The following is a 20,480-nucleotide window of genomic DNA, read 5'->3' on the forward strand; positions in this document are numbered from 1 at the left end:
CAGAATTATCTAACGTAAATCAATCGATATTATTCTGAGCGCTTAACGTCAAATCCAAGATCGGCACAAGTGATTAGGCGTTACGTGCCACACGGTGACACATTAATCCAGAGACCGCAACATCGGGATATCAAGTTCGATTTAGTTTTCGACTTGACACCGCGACACTCATTGCTGACGAGAGGTCTCGGCTCCTCGATCGATTTTTAATTTTTTTACTATGAAAAGGGAAACGTGTATATATACGATTATATAAAAGTAAAATAACATCTGATTGATGGTAATATTATGGATTACGGGAAGTTGCTCAAAACAAATATATATATATTTACACACATATATATATATAGTGTAAATTGAAAAGATTGTTAAAATTGGGGAATCGACACCGATCGCAATGAAGGAACCCTTGATGATGAAGAATCGTGGGAATAAGCATAACCGATTGATTTATGTTATTAATATATTAACTGGAGAAATTGCAAGTTTCAAATGTAATGGTTCTATTTTTTACGCACCCGGAGACATCGTAATAATAACAATGTATCTCTCAAGCTATGCGAACAACTAATTATTAAGACATATCTCTTCTGAGATACGGGTGCGTAAATTTCTGGATTCGTATTCATACTTTAGTTGTTGTTTTTTTTTAGCTACAAGGTAACTCTGGACGAATAATGTTTATAAGGACGAATGGTTCTTGACGCGACAAAATCGCTTCTCTCGGTCCAGGGCGTTTGATTGGATTGGACAATCGCCCTGAACCGCGTCCTAGCGTCATCTATCTCTCTTAATAAATTGAATGTGGTCTTGATACTTGAAGGTTTAGGGCCCGAAGGACTTCCGCGGCGGACGGCACCTATATACACACCTCTACGCCGCTGCCGCACGACTTCCCTCTGGCCCTTTCACTGACTTGATTGCAAATCTGTTTCTATGATATTCATATTATAATAATAATAAATCTCGCATACCATTGTTATATAAATAAAGATAAATCCCCCCATAAAGATTGATACACACACACATATATGTATATATGAAAATCGGCAAACAGACGATTTGAAAATTAACAAAATAAGAAGAAGCGAAGCGAAGTGAAAATTAAAATTTAAAGTATTAAACAAAAGGAAACTGTTAAATGATGCAAAAAAAAAATTAATAATAATATTAAATAATATTAATAAATAAAACATAAATTATAAACAATTTGAATAATCGACAATCCATATATGGTCGCTAAATGAAGGAAAATGGCAAAAAAAAAATTCTTCGGTGTAATTTATGAAAATTTGTGAAAATAATAATAAAATAAATAAACGAAGAAAGAGGATATTTGTTTGATCCGAAATTTGTTGAAAAATTGTGTCACAATGGATTGTACTTTGTTAAATGAATTTAAAATTAAACAATAACATATTGGATACATCTGGAAACTTTTTTACTGTTAAAATCACCTATTTACTTTTAGTTTTCCTGACCAATTCTCCTAGATTCTCCAAATCTAGAATGTTTTCTTATTATTGGATAACATTACTTACGCACAAATCCTTGTCCATATTCCTTTCATTATTCTCTTGCATTAGTTATAATTTTATACATTGTCTATAAAAAATGAATTTAGTTAATTAATATATTATATTATCAAACAGAAATCTACTCTTGATCTCTTCATTGAAAAGCTTTTTAAACTATCACCTTTTACATTAATTACGTGTAGCATACACATTTCATTGAGAATGGGTGCAATTGTGGATGCTTGTAGATTTTGTTTGTGTGAATTGCATAGATTCATATTTTAAAGTATTTAAAAGAAGTGTCAAGTGTTAGTGCTGTTGTGTATTAAATCTAATCCATATTTAAGTCCATAGCGTCTGTCCTTCAGTCTTTCTGAATTTATTCGCATCCCCTAAAAGCAGTGAATATCAATGATCATCCAATAAATGGATGTTGTTTGCTAATAAATTATATGCAGTGGCACGTATTGTGGCGGAAAATGCATATGGCCGTTAATTCATCCCCTTTTACTTAGACGCCACTGACAAAGGATCGGCTTGCGCGTACTGTAAATCGATAGCGGGTGGGATAACGACGACGATTGGCTGCGGGGGTGGATTCTGCGCTCTAAATGGTCCTGCCATCTAGACACAAATCTGAAAATTATTCGCGAGGGGGTGGTGTCGCGCGACGTTCCACGCCGTTTTCTCAGTATGGAAAGGAGGGTGTGTTTCAGCACTTAACGGGTCCTTGATAGTACTTCTGGCAATGTTCGCGAAAGTGCAGAATGTATCGTGTGGATAGTGGTGGCAGGAAGACGACGAAACACGGCACCCAAAGTGTGGCGGTTCGCGCCCTCCGGTCGGATCGGGCCATGGACTTGTCTTCTCTCGCCCGCATCCGATGATCCAATAATCTCCAAAGTGAGAGCGAGATGCTCGCGATGTGGGGATCGCCGACCCTGCGGCTCTTCATGATCCTGACTTATCTCTTCATCAAAGGTAGGAAGCCTTCGTCGACCGGCACACCCACAACTTCCATAACCACGCCGAGTGACATGTAAACACTGCCCCTCCCCTCTCAAAGAAACAAAGAATTCCCGATTACTGCGAAGAACAACAGTACTTCCAAAATGAATGCATACGCTTCCTTTCAGGCGATTGCTCCGAAGATGAAGAGAGATTGGTGCGCGACTTATTCAGGGGCTACAATAAGCTGATTCGCCCCGTCCAAAATATGACCGAGAAAGTGGACGTCAGATTTGGTCTCGCCTTCGTCCAGTTGATTAATGTGGTAAGTAGGAGAGTAAAGTGCAGAAGGAATTATGATCCTGATCTCGAATAATTGCATCTTCTATTTGCGTGCTTGCAGAACGAGAAGAACCAAATCATGAAGTCCAACGTTTGGTTAAGATTGGTAAGTGTTTCCGGTCATTCACCCAACGTTTATTCCCGCATAATGTTAATTTTTAGGTATGGAACGATTACCAATTGCAATGGGATGAGGCTGATTATGGAGGCATAGCTGTTTTGCGATTGCCCCCGGACAAGGTCTGGAAGCCCGACATCGTGCTGTTCAATAAGTAATCGGACAGAAATCGAAGCAAATCCGTAGAGAATTATTAAAGTAATAAATATTTATCATTTCCAGTGCCGACGGTAATTACGAAGTCAGGTATAAATCGAACGTGTTAATTTATCCAAACGGCGAGGTGCTCTGGGTGCCTCCTGCCATCTACCAAAGCTCCTGCACCATCGACGTGACGTACTTTCCGTTCGACCAACAGACGTGCATAATGAAGTTTGGTTCCTGGACGTTCAACGGAGACCAGGTTTCCCTTGCGCTCTACAACAATAAAAATTTTGTTGATTTATCCGATTATTGGAAGTCCGGCACGTGGGACATCATCGAAGTGCCCGCCTACCTCAACATTTACGAGGGCAATCATCCCACCGAAACGGACATCACCTTTTATATTATAATCCGGCGGAAAACCTTGTTCTACACAGTTAATTTAATCCTTCCCACGGTGCTCATCTCGTTCCTCTGCGTCCTCGTATTTTATTTGCCCGCAGAGGCCGGCGAAAAGGTCACCCTTGGCATCAGCATTCTGTTGTCGCTAGTGGTGTTCCTGCTGCTCGTATCCAAAATCCTGCCACCCACCTCGCTCGTATTACCTCTCATTGCCAAGTACCTACTTTTCACATTCATCATGAACACCGTCAGTATTTTAGTCACCGTTGTTATAATTAATTGGAACTTTAGAGGTCCACGCACACACAGGTAATGTCGCAACGAAAAGATCTGCAGATACTGATAGTAGTCGCAAAATTCGCAGAATGCCTTCGTGGATCCGGTCAGTATTCTTGAACTACCTGCCGGCGATGCTGTTGATGAAGCGACCGAGGAAGACACGACTGCGATGGATGATGGAGATGCCAGGGATGGGTGTACCGCCTCACCCGTACGGCTCGCCTGCCGACATACCCAAGCACATAAGGTTTCTTCTTCACTTTACTCCGTTCATTCGTTCTCATTGTGGACGACGTTAATCATTTTCGGTTTTAGCTCAATCGAGTCTCAAAGCAAAGTGGAAGTGATGGAGCTGTCCGACCTGCACCATCCCAATTGTAAAATAAACAGAAAACTGAATACCGAAATCGGGGTTGGCGTGGGTGCGGAAAGTTGTAGGCGGGAAAGCGAAAGTTCCGATTCCATACTTCTCTCCCCGGAAGCTTCGAAGGCTACCGAGGCTGTCGAGTTCATCGCCGAACATCTGCGCAACGAAGATCTCTACATTCAGGTCTGTACTACTAACCTTAAGTTCTACTTGTTTTCGTTCCCTCAACATTGCATTTGTTTTTTTTTGTCATTGCGTGTACAGACGCGCGAGGATTGGAAGTACGTTGCGATGGTGATCGATAGACTCCAACTGTACATGTTCTTCATAGTCACGACTGCCGGAACTGTGGGAATCCTAATGGACGCTCCTCACATCTTCGAATATGTTGATCAAGATCGAATCATTGAGATTTATCGCGGCAAATAGGGGCGCACATGCCCAAGAATAGAAACAAACAAAAGTAATAATAATAATAACAATAGAACAGAATCTGAACGTATAAGTATAACATGGCTTCCTAATAGCTGGCAAAAATCATGTGGCTTCCATGGGACAGCACACAGAGCATTAATCTTCATGTTGTGGTTATTTATTCCGGATTCTTCTAGAGCGCCTCTACGTGATGGCTGCACGATATCTATCATCATCTATATAACTCATCATCTTGTTCCTTGTATTATTTTTGCCGAGTGACAATCGACTTATTATTACCATACCATAATAATAATAATGATAACTAAATACCAATCCCCGTTACTGGCGGTTATCAAAAGCAAATGGAAACGGAGAACATAAGAAAATGGAAGCTGATCCACAACTGTGATCGCGGAATCCCGCGAAAATGGCTCGCACACTTCAAAACTTAATAATTAAATAAACATTAACCAAATTCATCTCGAATTCGGTCGGTCCAAATTATACCGGGGGAAACTATAATTGGGAGTAATCGATTACGTAATCTATTGGAAAGGTACAAACGTTCAAAGCAAACGCTAACCAAACTGAAACCAAAGTAATAAGTAAGTAAGTCAAAACGTGTTTAACCAACTTCGATTAATTTTTAAATATTTCGAAATAAGGGAGCAGAAACGCCAACGCTCTTCGTCTATTAATGCAAATCAAAGTAAACAAAGCAAAAGAAATATCGCAAAGAAAATATATAATTAAAATGTTGTTATGTAATGGTTAGAGATTCGGTAGCCAAAGCTCAAGTCACAAAATTAATTTTAAACGTAAAACTTATATATATATAGGTACAAATATATATATAAAGAATCGATAAAAAAAAAGAAGTGAAGAGTCTTAAGTAAATGTATGAAATAGAGACTGCATCGTTTGCGAAAGCCTATTAACCAGGAATTTAACAGTTGCATTCAACATTGAAGACAGAGAAAAGTAATAAAGTTGTAATATTAATTTAATAATAATAATAATAACGACGTACTGCATTTTCGTGTATCGTTTTTTGTATGTTTATATAATGACGCGACTGCGTTTTGTAAAGTAAAAAAAAAAGGACATATTATATAATAATATTAATAATTATAAATAAATAATAATGATAATGCCACACCTAATAATAATAAAGGTAAAATTTAATGCGTTCGTTGTTGATGATGTAATACAATAATATAGACTGATGCGGTTAGCTTACGATGCGATTCGGGTCGACATTTTTTCAGTTTCTTTCCGTTTTATTTGTCGCGGCGACAGGACTTATGTTCATTTTGTTAGTAGCTGATTCCGGCCTATACAGTTTCGTATAAAAAGGAAGCAACATGTAAGAAATATATAAACGTACGACAATTATTGTTATATATTTACATATACATATTATACATAATATATAATAGTTTTGATTATCTTTATTCGGAGCACGGGAGATAATTCGAAATAGTGAAACTGTGGACCCACACACACACTCACACTGGGATGAGACATGAATAGACACGTTCCATAACTTCGCAAATTTACAAATTTGATAAACCCCACACGTTATATAAATATATATATATGAAATGCATAGCAGGAAGGGGAAGGTGCTAAGGGTTGTTGTTGCCGAAGAAACATGGGTAACAAGTAATTAACACTGTCGTACTAGATTAGATGGATACAGTGTTAGACTGTAGGCTGCGCTTGCTGGGTGTCCCACGGGCCACACTCCTTAGGGCATCGCGGCTGATCCACAAATTATATAACAAAATCGTAAATAATTAATATAAATAGAATAATTTTTATTAGATATTAATAGAATTTTACATGCAGATAGTGACACCAATCACTTGTACATAGAAAAGAAATGTGTGAATTGATGTTCATATATTCTTATTATTACAAAGATGGGAGAAGGAGAATATTAGATGGAAGTAGCATAAGGTATATGGTAATATTACAGTGAAACTCCAGAGATCGCTCATATTTGCTCAATAACAAACATCTAGATTAATTTAAGCTGTATGCCAGAGATAGAGAGCGAGGAGAAAGGAGGAGCATGTATTCGGAAGAAGTCGGCGTTCAGACCATTTCCACCAATCACATGCACAAAAGCAAAATCCTCACAAATTATTCAAATATAATTAACAATATTAATCTTAATTGTATATTTAAAATTATAATAATATTGACGATTTCCCCGCATATTATTCACGTATTTAAAGAAATAAAACGACCGAAACGACCGTTTGGTCTTTTCTTTTTTTTATTAGTTGGGTGTCGTATGATTGTATATTGAATGGTCTTCCAATTCTTAATATTGTTTATTGAATATTCGATATCTGAAGTGTACGTATTTTAATTGAGAGAAAGAGTGAAATATACGAAAGGAGAACGGTAACGAACACCTATAGCATCCCTGTGACTCCCCTAATGTATTTTTAAGCAACCCAAGTAATGTATTGCGCGTAAGGATCATTTAACGTATATATACATATATATTTATGTATATAGTATTATTGTTATTGCAGATCTAAGGTTTGTAGGTATAATCGGAGGGAGACGTACCCGAAACCCGAAATGAAGAAGGTTTTTAGTATATGATATTATGTACTGTATAGCACTGCCTAATGTGTTTCAGCACATAATCGCTTGGAACACCTATTGACTATTAATACAATAAAGAACAAATGAGAATGGACATTATAAAATTTTGAAAACTGAAAATAATAATTTAAATAATAAAAGAAAATCAAGGGAGAAATAGAGAGAGAGGAAAAAAAACAAACAAAAGTGCTCATCTATATGTTGAATATTATTTTTAATAAAACCAAATTAAAATAAACAAAACGACACAAAATATCTGATGTACCGGTCAAAGGCATTTACAAATAAATTGACGCAGAACAATTGTTATCATTATATATTCGATAATTATTTCAAACTGTTTCCCCGTAATAATGGGCGTTCGGGGCTATGCCAACGACAAAAATAGCCCCGACCCAGTGCTCCTTTTTGGCTGATGCCTGTTATCTTATTTGTTTATTATTTTCTCTTGTTGTTGTTGTTGTCATTGTTTTAAAGCACGAGTCGCCGCAGGAAGACAACAACAAGTAAACAACCACGTTTCCTAAATTCTAGACAAAAGTCGATGGAATCGGCAGTGGCCGCGACTTCATCGATTTTTGTGTCCCCGTAGTTCAAATGTACCATCTGATTAAACCCTATTTCAATCCGAACTGTATGCAGAAATAAATGTCTGATTTGCCTTTGTACAACAACAATATTTACATCATTCAACAACCCATGACTAAATCACTTTAGTTCCTTTAATCTCTTGTTGGCGTTCTCCATGGATTTCAGACAAATTCTTGTAGTAGTTCCAAGTGCCTCAAAAGTAGAACAATTAAATGCCTAAAAATATATTTCGACGCAGATCTACAAATGGTTATTTGTGATCAACTCAATCGAATGCACTTACTTACTTTTTATTTGTTCTACTGAAAGTTTTATGCTAACTGTTTTCACGGTAAGTATAAAAAAAACGAATTATTAACTGAACTTGTTATATTTAACATTATGATTGGTCATAATACATAGTTATAATATGTAAAGACAACTTTAATTGTATGATTTATGGTATTAAGGTAAATTGTCTAATTAAAAATTTGAAAAATTCAAATTACATTTTGTTTAAGATTTAATTAATCTGCAATGCATGTTTATCCTAAATAAATTAATTTTGTCCAAATATCTGTATTTGTGCTACAGGAACATTTGTTATTAATATTAAAACCAATTTATTTAGAGTTCTGGAACATTGTAACAAATATCGGTCTATAGCAGGGGTGGCCAGACTCTCCTAAATTTTAAGTGAATGTTTGTTATTTAGAACTCTAGGTAATTGCAAATCTGTAAGTGTAACCGCTTCTCACAATTAGATGGCACAATGAAATTGTCTTATTTAAATCTAAATACAAAGTTTGGTATTTTATAGTATATCCATTTGTAGGTTGATAATATAATCAAATGTAATGTTTAATATTTTTAACATCTTTGTATATTGTACCATATTTATAAAAGAAGAGATCATATTACAAAATATAATACAGTATTTAGTAGCATAAATGTTTTATCTTTCATAAATAGTGTTGTTTGAAGATATTCTTCTGTGATGAATCAATTAATAGAGGTTGTTACGAGCGCCATCTGACCATCAAAACAATCTGACACATGATGCCTAACCTAACAACTATAAATAAAATCAAAACATTGCAACTTGGCATTGAATTATGCATGGCAATGTTGGTTTGGTCATGAAAAATGTAAATAGGTGTGAGCATATTGTAAATACATTGCTGTGTGCAGCTAAAAATACAGACGTGCGTTTTACAGCATCCAACTAGCCTGATCCCTGCACTGAGAATAGTACCAAAACAGAGATATGCCTGGGAAGGTGAAAGTGAAGATCATATCCGGCAGGAACTTGCCTGTTATGGATAGGTCTAGTGATACAACAGATGCTTACGTAGAGATTAAACTTGGCAACACCACTTACAAGACTGATGTTTGTCGAAAGTCTTTAAATCCTCAATGGAACTCTGAATGGTATCGGTTCGAGGTAAGAAAGATTATTTTATCCTTAAACCTATTTCTGTATGAAGCAATCTTTCAGGTGGATGACTCAGAACTGCAAGATGAACCTTTGCAAATAAGATTGATGGACCATGATACTTACTCTGCAAATGATGCTATAGGCAAAGTCTATTTAGATTTAAATCCATTGCTATTACCTGCTGCTAGTTTACTGTTGAAATGGAATAAAGAAACTGGGAATAATCAGGAATCACCATCAAATTCAGTGATGTCTGGATGGATTCCTGTTTATGACACCATGCATGGAATTCGTGGAGAAGTGAATGTTGTAGTTAAAGTAGAATTGTTTTCTGATTTCAATAAATTCAGGCAATCATCCTGTGGAATTCAATTCTTTTGTTGTAAGATACAGATAAGCAAAAAAATATTAACTAGTTTTAATTATAATTTGTACATTTTAGCGCCTTCTGTACCTCACGGATATTATGCTCAAGTAGTTCACGGATTCGTTGAAGAATTAGTGGTAAACGATGACCCGGAATACCAATGGATTGACAAGATCCGAACGCCGCGAGCTTCAAACGAAGCCCGGCAAACGTTGTTTTTTAAGCTGTCTGGTGAGCTGCAGAGGAAGATTGGTGTTAAAACGTTGGACTTGGGTGGAAACGCTGTCGTTGGTTATATGCAAGCTTTTGATCTTGAAGGAGAGTCGGGAATAGTGGCTCGCGGCATCGGAACTGCAGTGACGCTTATAAAAATGATTGATATTCCCACCGAGATAAATCCTGAAACTGGAGCTGTTGAAGAGTAAGTATTGAATCAAATACTCGTGAATACTCACATGTCGAAATTTCATATAGTTAACTGCGAGAAGTGCAAATTAATGTATATATAACATTACCCACAACTAGTTCAAATTAGAATTGAAAGGGTAATTCTTTGGGTAATATAAATTAATTGTACCTTAGAACGAATTTATTAAGAACAATATATATATACGTACTTTCAGCAAAATCTACTAAAAGAACTTTACTAAGATATAAAAATAATTTACAAAAAAAATATTCTAGTATTTTTCATTGCTTAAACAATCAAATGTTTTGAATTAATTCTTACATGTTATTGGCAACTGATATTAAACGTTGCTTCAGTGTTGATGTCTTTAAAGTCTGACTTCCGGTTAATTTGGATGTTACATCAAGTAAACGGTAAGTCCATGCCGTCTTATCCATTAGACGCAGTGTCTAGAGCCTACGAGAATCTTTAATGCCCACAAAAATATATTGGAATTAGAATTCAATGAATATATCTAAAAGTCAGAGTCTGTTTCAAACAGTGCGTGATATTGCACTATGCGAGGTGATTGTTGCTGTATATTTCAATACAAATTTTCGTTTCAGTATTTTATTTTCTATGTCTAAATATTTTTTTCTTATTCACACGTCAACGCAATATTTTCAGCTAAAAGACATTTTATTGTGAACTGTATTAATTATGGTTCAAGTTTGTAAAGAAATGAAATCAAAATTATACATCAAATCAAATTTGCAAATTTTATATGTAATGTAAAATAAACATTATAGTACATAAATATTACATAAAAATACAAACATGTCCGGGATTATAGTGTTAATACGCTACGAATGAGCTACCTGGACTAATTACTTTTTATTTTTTGCATGTAGGCGTGCGCAGAGTTATCTGAAATTCCTTGGCTCGGCCAAAGGCTTTTTCCTTAATAGCAATTCCAATTTGTCTGTTGATAAATGTACTCCGCGAACCCCGATGCCTTCCCCTTCGCCCTCAATAAAATCTCTAAAATTTGAAATAATTTCCGAGTCGCCTCACCTAACGCGCCACCTATCTGATAGAGAATTAAATCCGAAATCGAATCCTCTCCACCATTCGACCTCGTTACAAACCCTCTTGAGACAGGAAGATTTGCGTGGAACCTCTAGTCCCGGCATTTCGCAAACCTTTAAGAACCTAAAATACACTTCGCGAAGTATGTTCAACAAGAGGATGGCTGTTTTGAAGGCTAAGATGAACGACGATGACTACGCTGTCGAGCCTGGTCAAAGGAAGTATAGGCGAACGCAAAGCGATTCCACCGGGATGGCGGAGATACTAGTCAGATCCGTTTTCCAAGCAACTTCTAGTATGGATTGCATCGCTGAAACACCGCACTTTGTTAATCCTCACATTGAAATAGAAAACGCTGAGGAGGCGAAAGGAGTGGAAAACGTGGTAGCCACATCGTACTTATCTCTACCAGACACCTCCATTACGCAATCGTCAAATGCTTCATCATCCTCATCAGATACGTCAAGCATCGACGAGGAGTCTGAAAACAACGAGCTGGACACTGTAAGTCATATTGTCGAGATCGTTAGGAAGCAGAGTATGATTAGGCCACATCTGCGCGTTGAAGACACTTTGTCAATGGTAGCAGCAGACTTAGAAAGTGACGACTTTAACACATCCGAGACCATTGAGCCTGACAATAGTAGCAATAATGATACACTCTCACTTGGAGGCGTTACACTCGAAGAAGAGCATTTTGACGACAATAGAATAGTCACAGCAGCTATTCAAAATATGTTACTTGATAAAGTTAAATTATTGAAAACGTATACCCCTCCAGTCAGTCCAACCAACGAAGAGTCTTTTTTCTGTCATATTTCTAAAACCTTTCAAAGCATGAAAAAATCTCCTACTGTGCAATCCCTGAGTAATATGGATAAGCCAAATTTGCTGGGAAGCAAATTCACCTCGTTACATAACATTCATGATGCTTCGTCCAGAATCAATAGGCACTCGATGCACAAAGGGAAAGAAACTGTTCTAGGAGAATTGTTTAAAAGAGTGGATTCAACTAATATAGTGCAATCTGATGAGGAACTTAAGAATAAGGGTTTTATGGAAAAGATTAAAGAAGGCAGTGAGAAAATCTTCCATGGTCCCAAAGCCCTATACCAGAGACTCGATTCGAAAATTCACAAGAAGTGCGAAGAAGAAATAGTACACAATGATTTGTTGGAGGCGGCTTTGGGAAACGTTTTAATGGAATCAATGAAAGATGTGTTGGTTACATCGCACGGAAACACTCAGCAGGATGACGCGATTATGCCATCTGTAAGCAATTCGGAACCTGAAACTCCGACGCCTACTGAAAAGAAAAGTTTTTTCAAAGGGAGTAAAGAGAAACTCCTAAAAGTTCCTAAAGTTCTTTTCCAACGACTCGACTCGAAAATACATAGGAAGGAACAGAGTCAAATAAAAAATGAGCATGGACTGCTAGGGACGGCGCTCGGAAATGTCTTGATGGACAGTGTCAATGAAATCCTTGCCACTTCTCAATCCCAAACACCCGATCCCCCTAATAATCGATCTAATTCTATAACCGTAGCGCCTGTCAATACGGAAATTGACACCGGCAATAGTGATAGCATTAATACTATGCATGCTTGCTTAACACCTCTTAGGAAACCGGAAATACCACCAACTGAAATACGCACAGATATTGGCCACCATAGGACCGAATCAATGGGAACACCGAAGATGTCCCATTCCCCGATCAAGCTAAACTCGTTACCATGCATTCATCGCCGTTCTTCCGACTCGGACCTCAGCATCACGCCAAAAGGTATTATAAGTATCACCTATGTATATAAAACTGGTCAGGCGTATGCATATGATTCCATTCATAAGTTGCACGTGATATTTCAACAGTTGTAAAATATATGTTTAAGAACATCTTTCAATGATATATATATATATACCTTACAATTTCATTTCACGGACCTAGTATACACTAAACTCATGCTTTTTTTCTTGGTTTGGTAAATTTCGATAATAGGATTCCGATTTAGGAAACGTAAGTATTAGAGGTTACCTTATATGTTCGTAAATTTGTTGTGATACTTGGACCGTTCTGATTCTTTTTACCGTTGCTTCCCCATCATTTACACATCGATTCGTTACTAAACTGCCCACATTTTAATAAATAACAATCCCAGGGAATGTGTTGTCAATAATTGTGTGTTTATGTAAAACCTAAAGGGAGTAGCTTAACAGGAAGCGATCGATCTGGAGCCGGGCAATACATGAGAAATGCCGTTCTCCGATCCACAGTACCGCCAGAAAATTTTGAAATCATGGAGTATCCGTTCCTTACCATGTCTAAGTACCCTGACGGATTCATATCATTCATTGGTAATTTACTATTACTTATTTTCATTTACGGCATTGACTATTACTATTTTATTATTAGGTGGTACAGTGAGTGCGAGATCAGTGAAGTTGCTTGAACGTATTTCCAATATTGATGAACCGGAATCAAGAGATACTTGGTGGTCGGAAATCCGGATGGAAATAAGGTCGCACGCGCGTGCTCTAAATTGCAACTCTGTATTAGGTTACACAGAAACCACCAGTATATGGTAACATGACTTCAAATTAAAACNNGTGAAGACGTTTGCGTCTTGAGTGCTGGAGGAACGGCGGCGATTATTGGATGTCCTTTATCCAGCGAAGCTTCAAATACCCTCTCCGGTCTTCCCGTCGTAACGAAACAGAGTAATAAAGAACCATTTGCTAATATTGATCGAAGCGAGGCGGAAAAAATACCAAAATCCGAAAACAATAAATCTGAGAACACCAGCCCTGAACGTGAAATTTTGCCGAAACAGGCCTGCAGCATTTGTCATCTTCCTTATCTGAGTAGCTCGATGCTTAGGAACTCAACTACCAAATGCATGTTATGTCGGTATGATCTTCATGTTTATTTAATGTTAAACATTTTGTTCACGTACTACTTTTTCAGCTCTGGAAAAGTGCCTGATGTTATGATCGCGACTGTTGAAGTTCCGGATGGCATACCCACCGTAGGCCGGGGCTGCTTCGTGCAATCCTATGTATGTAGACCGTTACGTGATGTGAAGGGCGAATCCTACGCAAAAGAAGTATCCGATGGTTTGCCGTTCTTGGAGTACGAGCTCCACAGGTTACTGATAAACAAATTGAAAGTGAAAGGCATGAACGCCGTCTTTGGCCTGAAGGTTCGGATATCTATAGGCGAACGGATGCTGGTCGGTATTGCCACTGGAACAGCGGTCTTCCTGTCGCCTCTTCCAGCTCCTCCGATGCCTAAGTTGAAAGCGGATCGCAACGCCGATGAGAACAAGATCGCCCAGCTTCAGAAGTCGCTGCAAGACACGGTCAAACTGAATAGAGAGATTTACCAAGTCATAAATATTGTAAGTGGAAATAAGACACTCATTTTAGTCTACGGTTTAATTAATTTTAGATTGAGCCTAATGGGAAAACTCAGTCAGATACTGATGATTCTGAAGACGAACAGGGTTCCCTCGATTTGTCAGTCGGGAACAAAGACTGTTGTATATTAGAGGTATTTAAATTCAATTTCGAGGGGTACATGTTTAAATTAACCGCTTTCCGTGTGTTTTGTACTAAAAAAACAATGTTGCGATCTGTGTTTTATCGACAAAACCATTTGTGGTTTTGTTTGTGTGATTTTAGGTGGACGATCCGGAGGACGTGGACGTGTTGAACTCCATTATGGAACCTCGACCGCCAGATGGTTTCCATGTGGTCAACACCGAGAATGTCCCAGGTCTCGAAGATCTTGAGATCGTCAAAAACCTTCAGATGTTCACACAGATATGGAGGGCCAAGATCCAGCCACCTTTTACACTCGACAAACACTTTCACCGTCTGCTTCAAAGCGTCTATTTCAAACTTCGCAGGATGATCCCATGCGCCCTCTGCGATCTTCAATTCAGAGTTGATTCTCCCGAGCCAGACGAAATTCAACTTTGTGTCTTGGGTAAGATCAATTTTAAGAAATTCATTAAATTATATATTTGAGGCTCAGATAAACTTGAAAGCTTAGACAAATATGTTACGGATTTGATTAATTTTATTAGGTATGGCGTTGGGTCTGGGTGACGTACCAAAGATTTCGAAGGCGAAGCGTAAACCCTTGACGAAGAAGCTGAACGGTAAGTGAGGCATTACCGAGATCCGCGTTGGTGTCAACTTGAAAATTAGTTTCAGACGACGATTTGATTTTTAATATGGAGGACGATCAAATACCGGAGAACAGCGTGGCGCAAACACCGCCGAGTACTAATTATTTGCTCACTCAAAGTCTAAAGCACCGCCAGAAATCGCCAATTAGGAACAGATTCGTAACGCGACAAAGACATGTAAATTGAAAAATCCGACCTTCTGAAAAGTTGGGCAAGAGTTGTTGTATGTTTATCCCCGTGTTTGGTGTGCTCTCTTTTTTTTTCAGTTACCTTACAAAGAGCGTCACGGCGTCGACATTACCCCTTTGTCCTACATCCCCGGCGGCAAAATTGAGAAATACTTGGGGAACCTTAATTTCTTTTTCATTAGGGAAACGACATCGATCAGAGAAGTGCGGGTTATATTTTCATTGAAACTGCTATGCAATTCGGTATTGGATCTTTTTGATTTTTAGGAAGGCGGATTAAGCGGTTTCATCCACGGCTTCATGACTGAGATCATGGCCATCGTCAGGGCTCATGTAACAGCATTAGGCGGGAATGCGATGGTGGCTTATTTCCTCACCGAGTGCGTTTTAAATCACAATTTACACAAAAACCAGGTGAGATTGCTTCCTAACTCTTTAAAAAGAATTGCCCATTTATAACCCATCACTCAGTCGTTTATTAACAGGAAGCTTTGTGTAATGAGAAACTCTACGAAATATTCCATTGTTTTTCTGTTTGCAAAAAAAAAAGGAAATTAATTAAATTCATGTGATAGACAAGTAATTATGTGGTTAATAAATAGTAGTGTTTCTGACACTTTGTCAATCCAAATTTCATGTCGCGTTTACGTTTTTCAGGGCCAATGCCTTATTAATGTAGGCGGGGATGTTGTCTACGTGTCCTACTACTCCGACGACCAATAGGAACCTCCACACCTCAAATACCTCAAAAGAAAAGAAAACCTTAGGGTTGTTCCCACTTGCAAGTAACAAAAAAGGAAAATATTATATAAATATTGTTCATTCTATAATTACTGAGATATTATTTTTTCATTGCCTCATGTGTGAGCGTGCGAATTGCATACATAAATATATCTATTTATGTAGGATATATCTATATAAAAAATATTTCTTTCATATAATTTTTTTGATCTCTTGAAAATTATTCATATTTTATTCGGCGAACATTATTTGTATTTTCAGTTTTAATAATAATTTTACATTTGTTTATGTAATCGCAATAAGAAAATCCTTATTTACACTTTTCTTTCTCTTAATGATTTGTTTTTCAGGAATTTCGAGTACAAACTTAATTACCGATTGCGAATAGAACTTTAAGTATCCTTGTATTTATAAACACAACAAAGACAAGTAAATGAATTCTAAAATAACAGCATTATTTTTTTTTTCACTTAACTATTCTCTTTAATCTGAATTTTATGAATGAGGTAAGATCATTTATATATTTCAAAAAAATGCATTGACTTTTGTTACTCAACGGTATATTCTTTATTAAATATTCGCCTATAATCAGGTATTTTAAATAGTTGTAGATCAATAAAGTACACGAAAACATGATTGAAGATGTTTGGGTAGATATTTGCTTTAAGTGATCTCAATTTGCAGATGGGAAGAATATTTGCGTCAGTTCCCTGAAATTCGCAATGAATGGAATATGGTCCTATGTGAATCTCAAGTGTTGTGGCTAAATTTGATTTTGAAATTGAACTGGGGATTCATTTCATTCGAAACAAAGTTTGGCAACAACGATACGCATCGAAGGTAGAAATCGTATTGTATTACCAGTACATTGTTTGTCAATTTGCGGGATTGGGAACTGGGAGCATTCGGCTTTCGGGGGTCGGGTTAATGAAAAAACTCGGTAATTGCTTTTTGTTTCAATATTACTTCCTCTTCATTTGGTTCACAAGCGCGTTAATTAGATTAGCAAGTACAATAAATTAAACAGATTCACTAATTACAATTATATATATATATTTGTATTTGCATTAGTATTAGTCTAGTAGGGTTCTAATTGAAGCGACGCTAATGCTAGTGGGTGGGTAGCGTGGATCAGTCATGTGCAGCTTAAAGTCCCATTCTCCTGCCGAACCTTAAGAAGACATGGTCTACATCCTGTCGCTTAATTCCGCGCTCGTACAGTTGGTTGTCCATGACGTCGTCTGTAAATGAAGAAAAAGTACGAAGTCGTAATAAATCACAATCAGACAAGGAAATCATGGTGGATCTTCTTACTGGAAACTTCCTGCGGGGCGTCCATGCGCTCCAACAGTGCAAAGCAAAGCTGTCTCTTCTGTAGCCCGTCGAGCGCGCTGGGCTGGCAGTAAATCAATGGCAAGTTCGAAGCCATCGACAAGTTCGAAGATGCCATCATAGCAACAAAGATGAAGGCAACGGCATAAACGGTGCACTGGTTCATTCTGAAAACAAAAACATAGTCGCTTTGCAATTATTTATTGAAATATTACTGGAAACGTAATAATGGTGAGCCTCGCCCTTGCTTTGCGGTTAAGAGGGATCGAAGCTCGCCAACTTCTATTAACATCTAGTGTCCCCTTGAATCGCTTCCAGTTATGTAACTTGTGAACTTCATCAAACCGAAACTATCCTTTGAACTATTTCTTTTTGAACGCGTATTTTTCTTTAACTTATATTTGATGCTAACGTCTTAATTAAAACCACTCCTTCCCCGCTAAACAGTCAACGAGTTTCCATTCAACCGCAATCCCTGTATCGTCTTTAATCTGTTTCAATCCGCTCAACGAGAAACGCTTATCTCCTCGTGCCTTACACTATTCCATGTTTCGCATAATTTTCTCCCCTTTTACTTGATTTTCATGAAAGTCATTTATTTTCTACAGTGCTTGGACAATACATATGCTTTGAATAAGCAACAATATAATTAAAACAATCAACTGTAAATTCTAATAATAGTTATGAAATTCTATTGTTTTTAGTAATTTCTTCACAAATTAAATGAGTAACTAATGTTCTTTAATGAATGAATTAGTGACGAAACTTCAAGGGATTCACAATCGGCGCGACCTGTTAATAAAAGTTCATTAAATTCCGCATCGCAAAGCAGCATCACTTTCTGTTCTGTATAATATACTAATGACTAGTCCATACCATCACCTTTCTGCATCGTCTAACGATTGTTCTACTTTCATCCCTAAAACGGCAAAATTTAATTTCGCGGATGCAACGCAACTGCGTGCTAACGACTGGCGATGTGTAATTGGATTAAACTTATTGCGGTAAATGTAATTAAAAACGAATTTACGCCGGTCGTCCTTGCCGTACGTCTTAAGAGATGAAAAATTTATAATGAAAAATCATCGGTGCCGTCGGAGGCGGCGGATTTGCGCGACGCCCCCGAAAATCCTATGACGATTAGCGCACGAGATAACCCCATCTCGATTATATTTGATTATGTAATGATAATGGATCCGGCACTCGGAAAAACAGGACACCTCTTAGCATTGTTGTACTGACACAATACCAATAATGCTTTTAACCAAAATTACAGGAAACCCAATTGATAAACAATTTGTTTACACAATATATTTTTAAATCAATAACTTTTATTTCTTAGTTCTAATTCGAATAGGCAAAAGCCTTTGAAAAGTAAAACTGATCTAAATAATCGTAATAACAATTTGGAAACAAAATAGAAAAATCATTTTATGTTCTAATATTTTCTTATAGAAAAATCTAATATGTTTTTCTCTAAATACATTTTTCGTATATTTCTGTATTTTCACAAATAAATCCGGGTCATTTCATGATCCACTTCATATTTTGTTATTGTATGGAATGAATGCCATTATTTAACAATAAGCTATTAACAATTTAAATTTTAATAAATATTATTTATAAAAGAAAGAAATACAATGTTTTATTGTTATAATTTTTTCTTTATTAATATTTAAAAATTCTTGTTATTGAACTATAATCTATGAAAATAACTACGTTGTTTGTAACAAAAAATAATGGGGAAGTGCACTTACGTTTGATTGTTGTTTTTTTCGGTGGGACAAATTGTTGATGTGTTGGTAGTTACACTAGAACTAGATCTTCAACGGTTAATGTGCTGGATCCTGCTGGATGGCATCTTTTATATAGTCCTCGAGTGTTGCGCCTACGGCTTTTTGCGCTGCTCCCCGCCAATGGGACGAAGACCACCCCTTCGACCATATCACCTCTCGTATCTTGACATCGGACCATTAGCGTCCCGCGAAAAATTAACACCGACATATGCAATAATCAAATTCAAATTGACATTATCTGGCGGACCGGGCAAACAATCCAGCGGATTTATCTAAAATAACAATTAAAGCATTAGCTTTCATTTGCAGTACAAAAAAAAATACCTAACAATTATGTAACACTTGTGTATTACTTCAACATCTTGTATAAAAGCGCATATAATCAAGGTGAGTTTTGAATAGATTTTGTTTTTTTTGTTAAATCCATTTTCAAACCTGAAAATAAAGTATGTAATTATATAATCCATTCGACGAAAGGTGAATCGACTTAAATATGAACTTAATATTTATTAACAATTTTATTGATGGTTTTGTTTTTCTTCGAAATTCGATTAAAATTAATGATTCCACGCAAATAAAATTAGTGAACATAAACTATAAAGAGAAAAACTTATATTAATTCTTATTTTATTACGTTTATTTTTTATAGAAAAAAAAAACTATAAACTGACTTTATAAATTTTATTTAAAAACTTTCTGAATATTATATGCCAATAAAAGAAGAAGTATTTTATATACAGTAAAATCTATTTTTGTGCGATTTTTTTTATGCGGTATATGAAATCCAACCAATTCCAACAATAGTGCTCAAGAAATTCTGTTACTCGATTTTGAACCAATTAATCACAAGAAAATGCGCGTTTTGGATTAACACGAGTATCAGTGAATTATGCATTTTGATAATTTCTCCATATGTACAATGATAAATAAAATGTTTTTAAAATTTTCCATGTGTAATATAATTATTCATTTTATTTGGATGCACTTTCTCATGTATTTTGTAAATCTTTGACGTATTTTTATGTTTCTGTAATATATTATACAAATTTATTTGTAATATGTAAATATTTTTTTGTGCGATTTTTTTTTTAATATATATATGTAAATATCTTGAAACTGAACTCAAATCAAACTTTAAATTAAATTTAGAACAATTTCAAATAACAATTGTAACATCACACTTGAATTGATTTTTCGAATTGGAATAATGAGAACGCAAATT

General features: G+C 36.5%; 3 protein-coding genes across 3 annotated transcripts; 2 read left to right on the forward strand and 1 right to left on the reverse strand.

Moving 5' to 3' along the window:
* Positions 1-2,106: 2,106 nt before the first annotated feature.
* LOC108560616 (acetylcholine receptor subunit beta-like 1) lies at positions 2,107-5,593 on the forward strand. Its single transcript, XM_017918240.1, has 8 exons — positions 2,107-2,498; positions 2,654-2,790; positions 2,869-2,913; positions 2,970-3,079; positions 3,148-3,780; positions 3,836-3,997; positions 4,066-4,300; positions 4,382-5,593. Exons 1-8 carry the CDS (start codon positions 2,432-2,434, stop codon positions 4,544-4,546), a joined length of 1,554 nt encoding a protein of 517 aa, XP_017773729.1. The 5' UTR covers positions 2,107-2,431; the 3' UTR covers positions 4,547-5,593.
* Positions 5,594-8,770: 3,177 nt separating this feature from the next.
* LOC108560617 (C2 domain-containing protein 5) lies at positions 8,771-16,293 on the forward strand. Its single transcript, XM_017918241.1, is given in 17 exon segments — positions 8,771-8,885; positions 8,948-9,173; positions 9,228-9,549; positions 9,610-9,955; positions 10,834-12,794; positions 13,008-13,025; positions 13,211-13,363; positions 13,422-13,588; positions 13,591-13,916; positions 13,974-14,406; positions 14,457-14,558; positions 14,690-14,996; positions 15,097-15,171; positions 15,221-15,378; positions 15,468-15,593; positions 15,657-15,803; positions 16,047-16,293. Coding segments are annotated over 16 exon segments (4,884 nt in total). The 5' UTR covers positions 8,771-8,885; positions 8,948-8,996; the 3' UTR covers positions 16,113-16,293.
* A 781-nt stretch (positions 16,294-17,074) lies between these two features.
* Positions 17,075-19,319, reverse strand: LOC108560615 (myosuppressin-like). The gene is made up of 3 exons (XM_017918239.1): positions 19,220-19,319; positions 17,445-17,629; positions 17,075-17,371 (listed from the first exon to the last, which is right to left on the reverse strand). The coding sequence occupies exons 2-3, from the start codon at positions 17,626-17,628 to the stop codon at positions 17,277-17,279; spliced, it is 279 nt and encodes a 92-aa protein (XP_017773728.1). The 5' UTR covers position 17,629; positions 19,220-19,319; the 3' UTR covers positions 17,075-17,276.
* Positions 19,320-20,480: the final 1,161 nt, after the last annotated feature.

Source organism: Nicrophorus vespilloides, unplaced genomic scaffold (assembly GCF_001412225.1).
Source record: "Nicrophorus vespilloides isolate i.1.1-1 unplaced genomic scaffold, Nicve_v1.0, whole genome shotgun sequence".
NCBI classification, from domain to species: Eukaryota; Metazoa; Arthropoda; class Insecta; order Coleoptera; family Silphidae; genus Nicrophorus; species Nicrophorus vespilloides.

Excerpts from the sequence above, each read along its gene's own strand:
- LOC108560616 (XM_017918240.1), top strand. The coding sequence starts at position 2,432 with ATGCTCGCGATGTGGGGATCGCCGACCCTGCGGCTCTTCATGATCCTG. Across the intron at positions 2,914-2,969 it reads CCAACGTTTGGTTAAGATTG|GTATGGAACGATTACCAATT; the intron begins GTAAGTGTTTCC and ends GTTAATTTTTAG. Across the intron at positions 3,080-3,147 it reads GACATCGTGCTGTTCAATAA|TGCCGACGGTAATTACGAAG; the intron begins GTAATCGGACAG and ends TATCATTTCCAG.
- LOC108560615 (XM_017918239.1), bottom strand. The coding sequence starts at position 17,628 with ATGAACCAGTGCACCGTTTATGCCGTTGCCTTCATCTTTGTTGCTATG. Across the intron at positions 17,372-17,444 it reads CGCCCCGCAGGAAGTTTCCA|ACGACGTCATGGACAACCAA; the intron begins GTAAGAAGATCC and ends CTTCATTTACAG.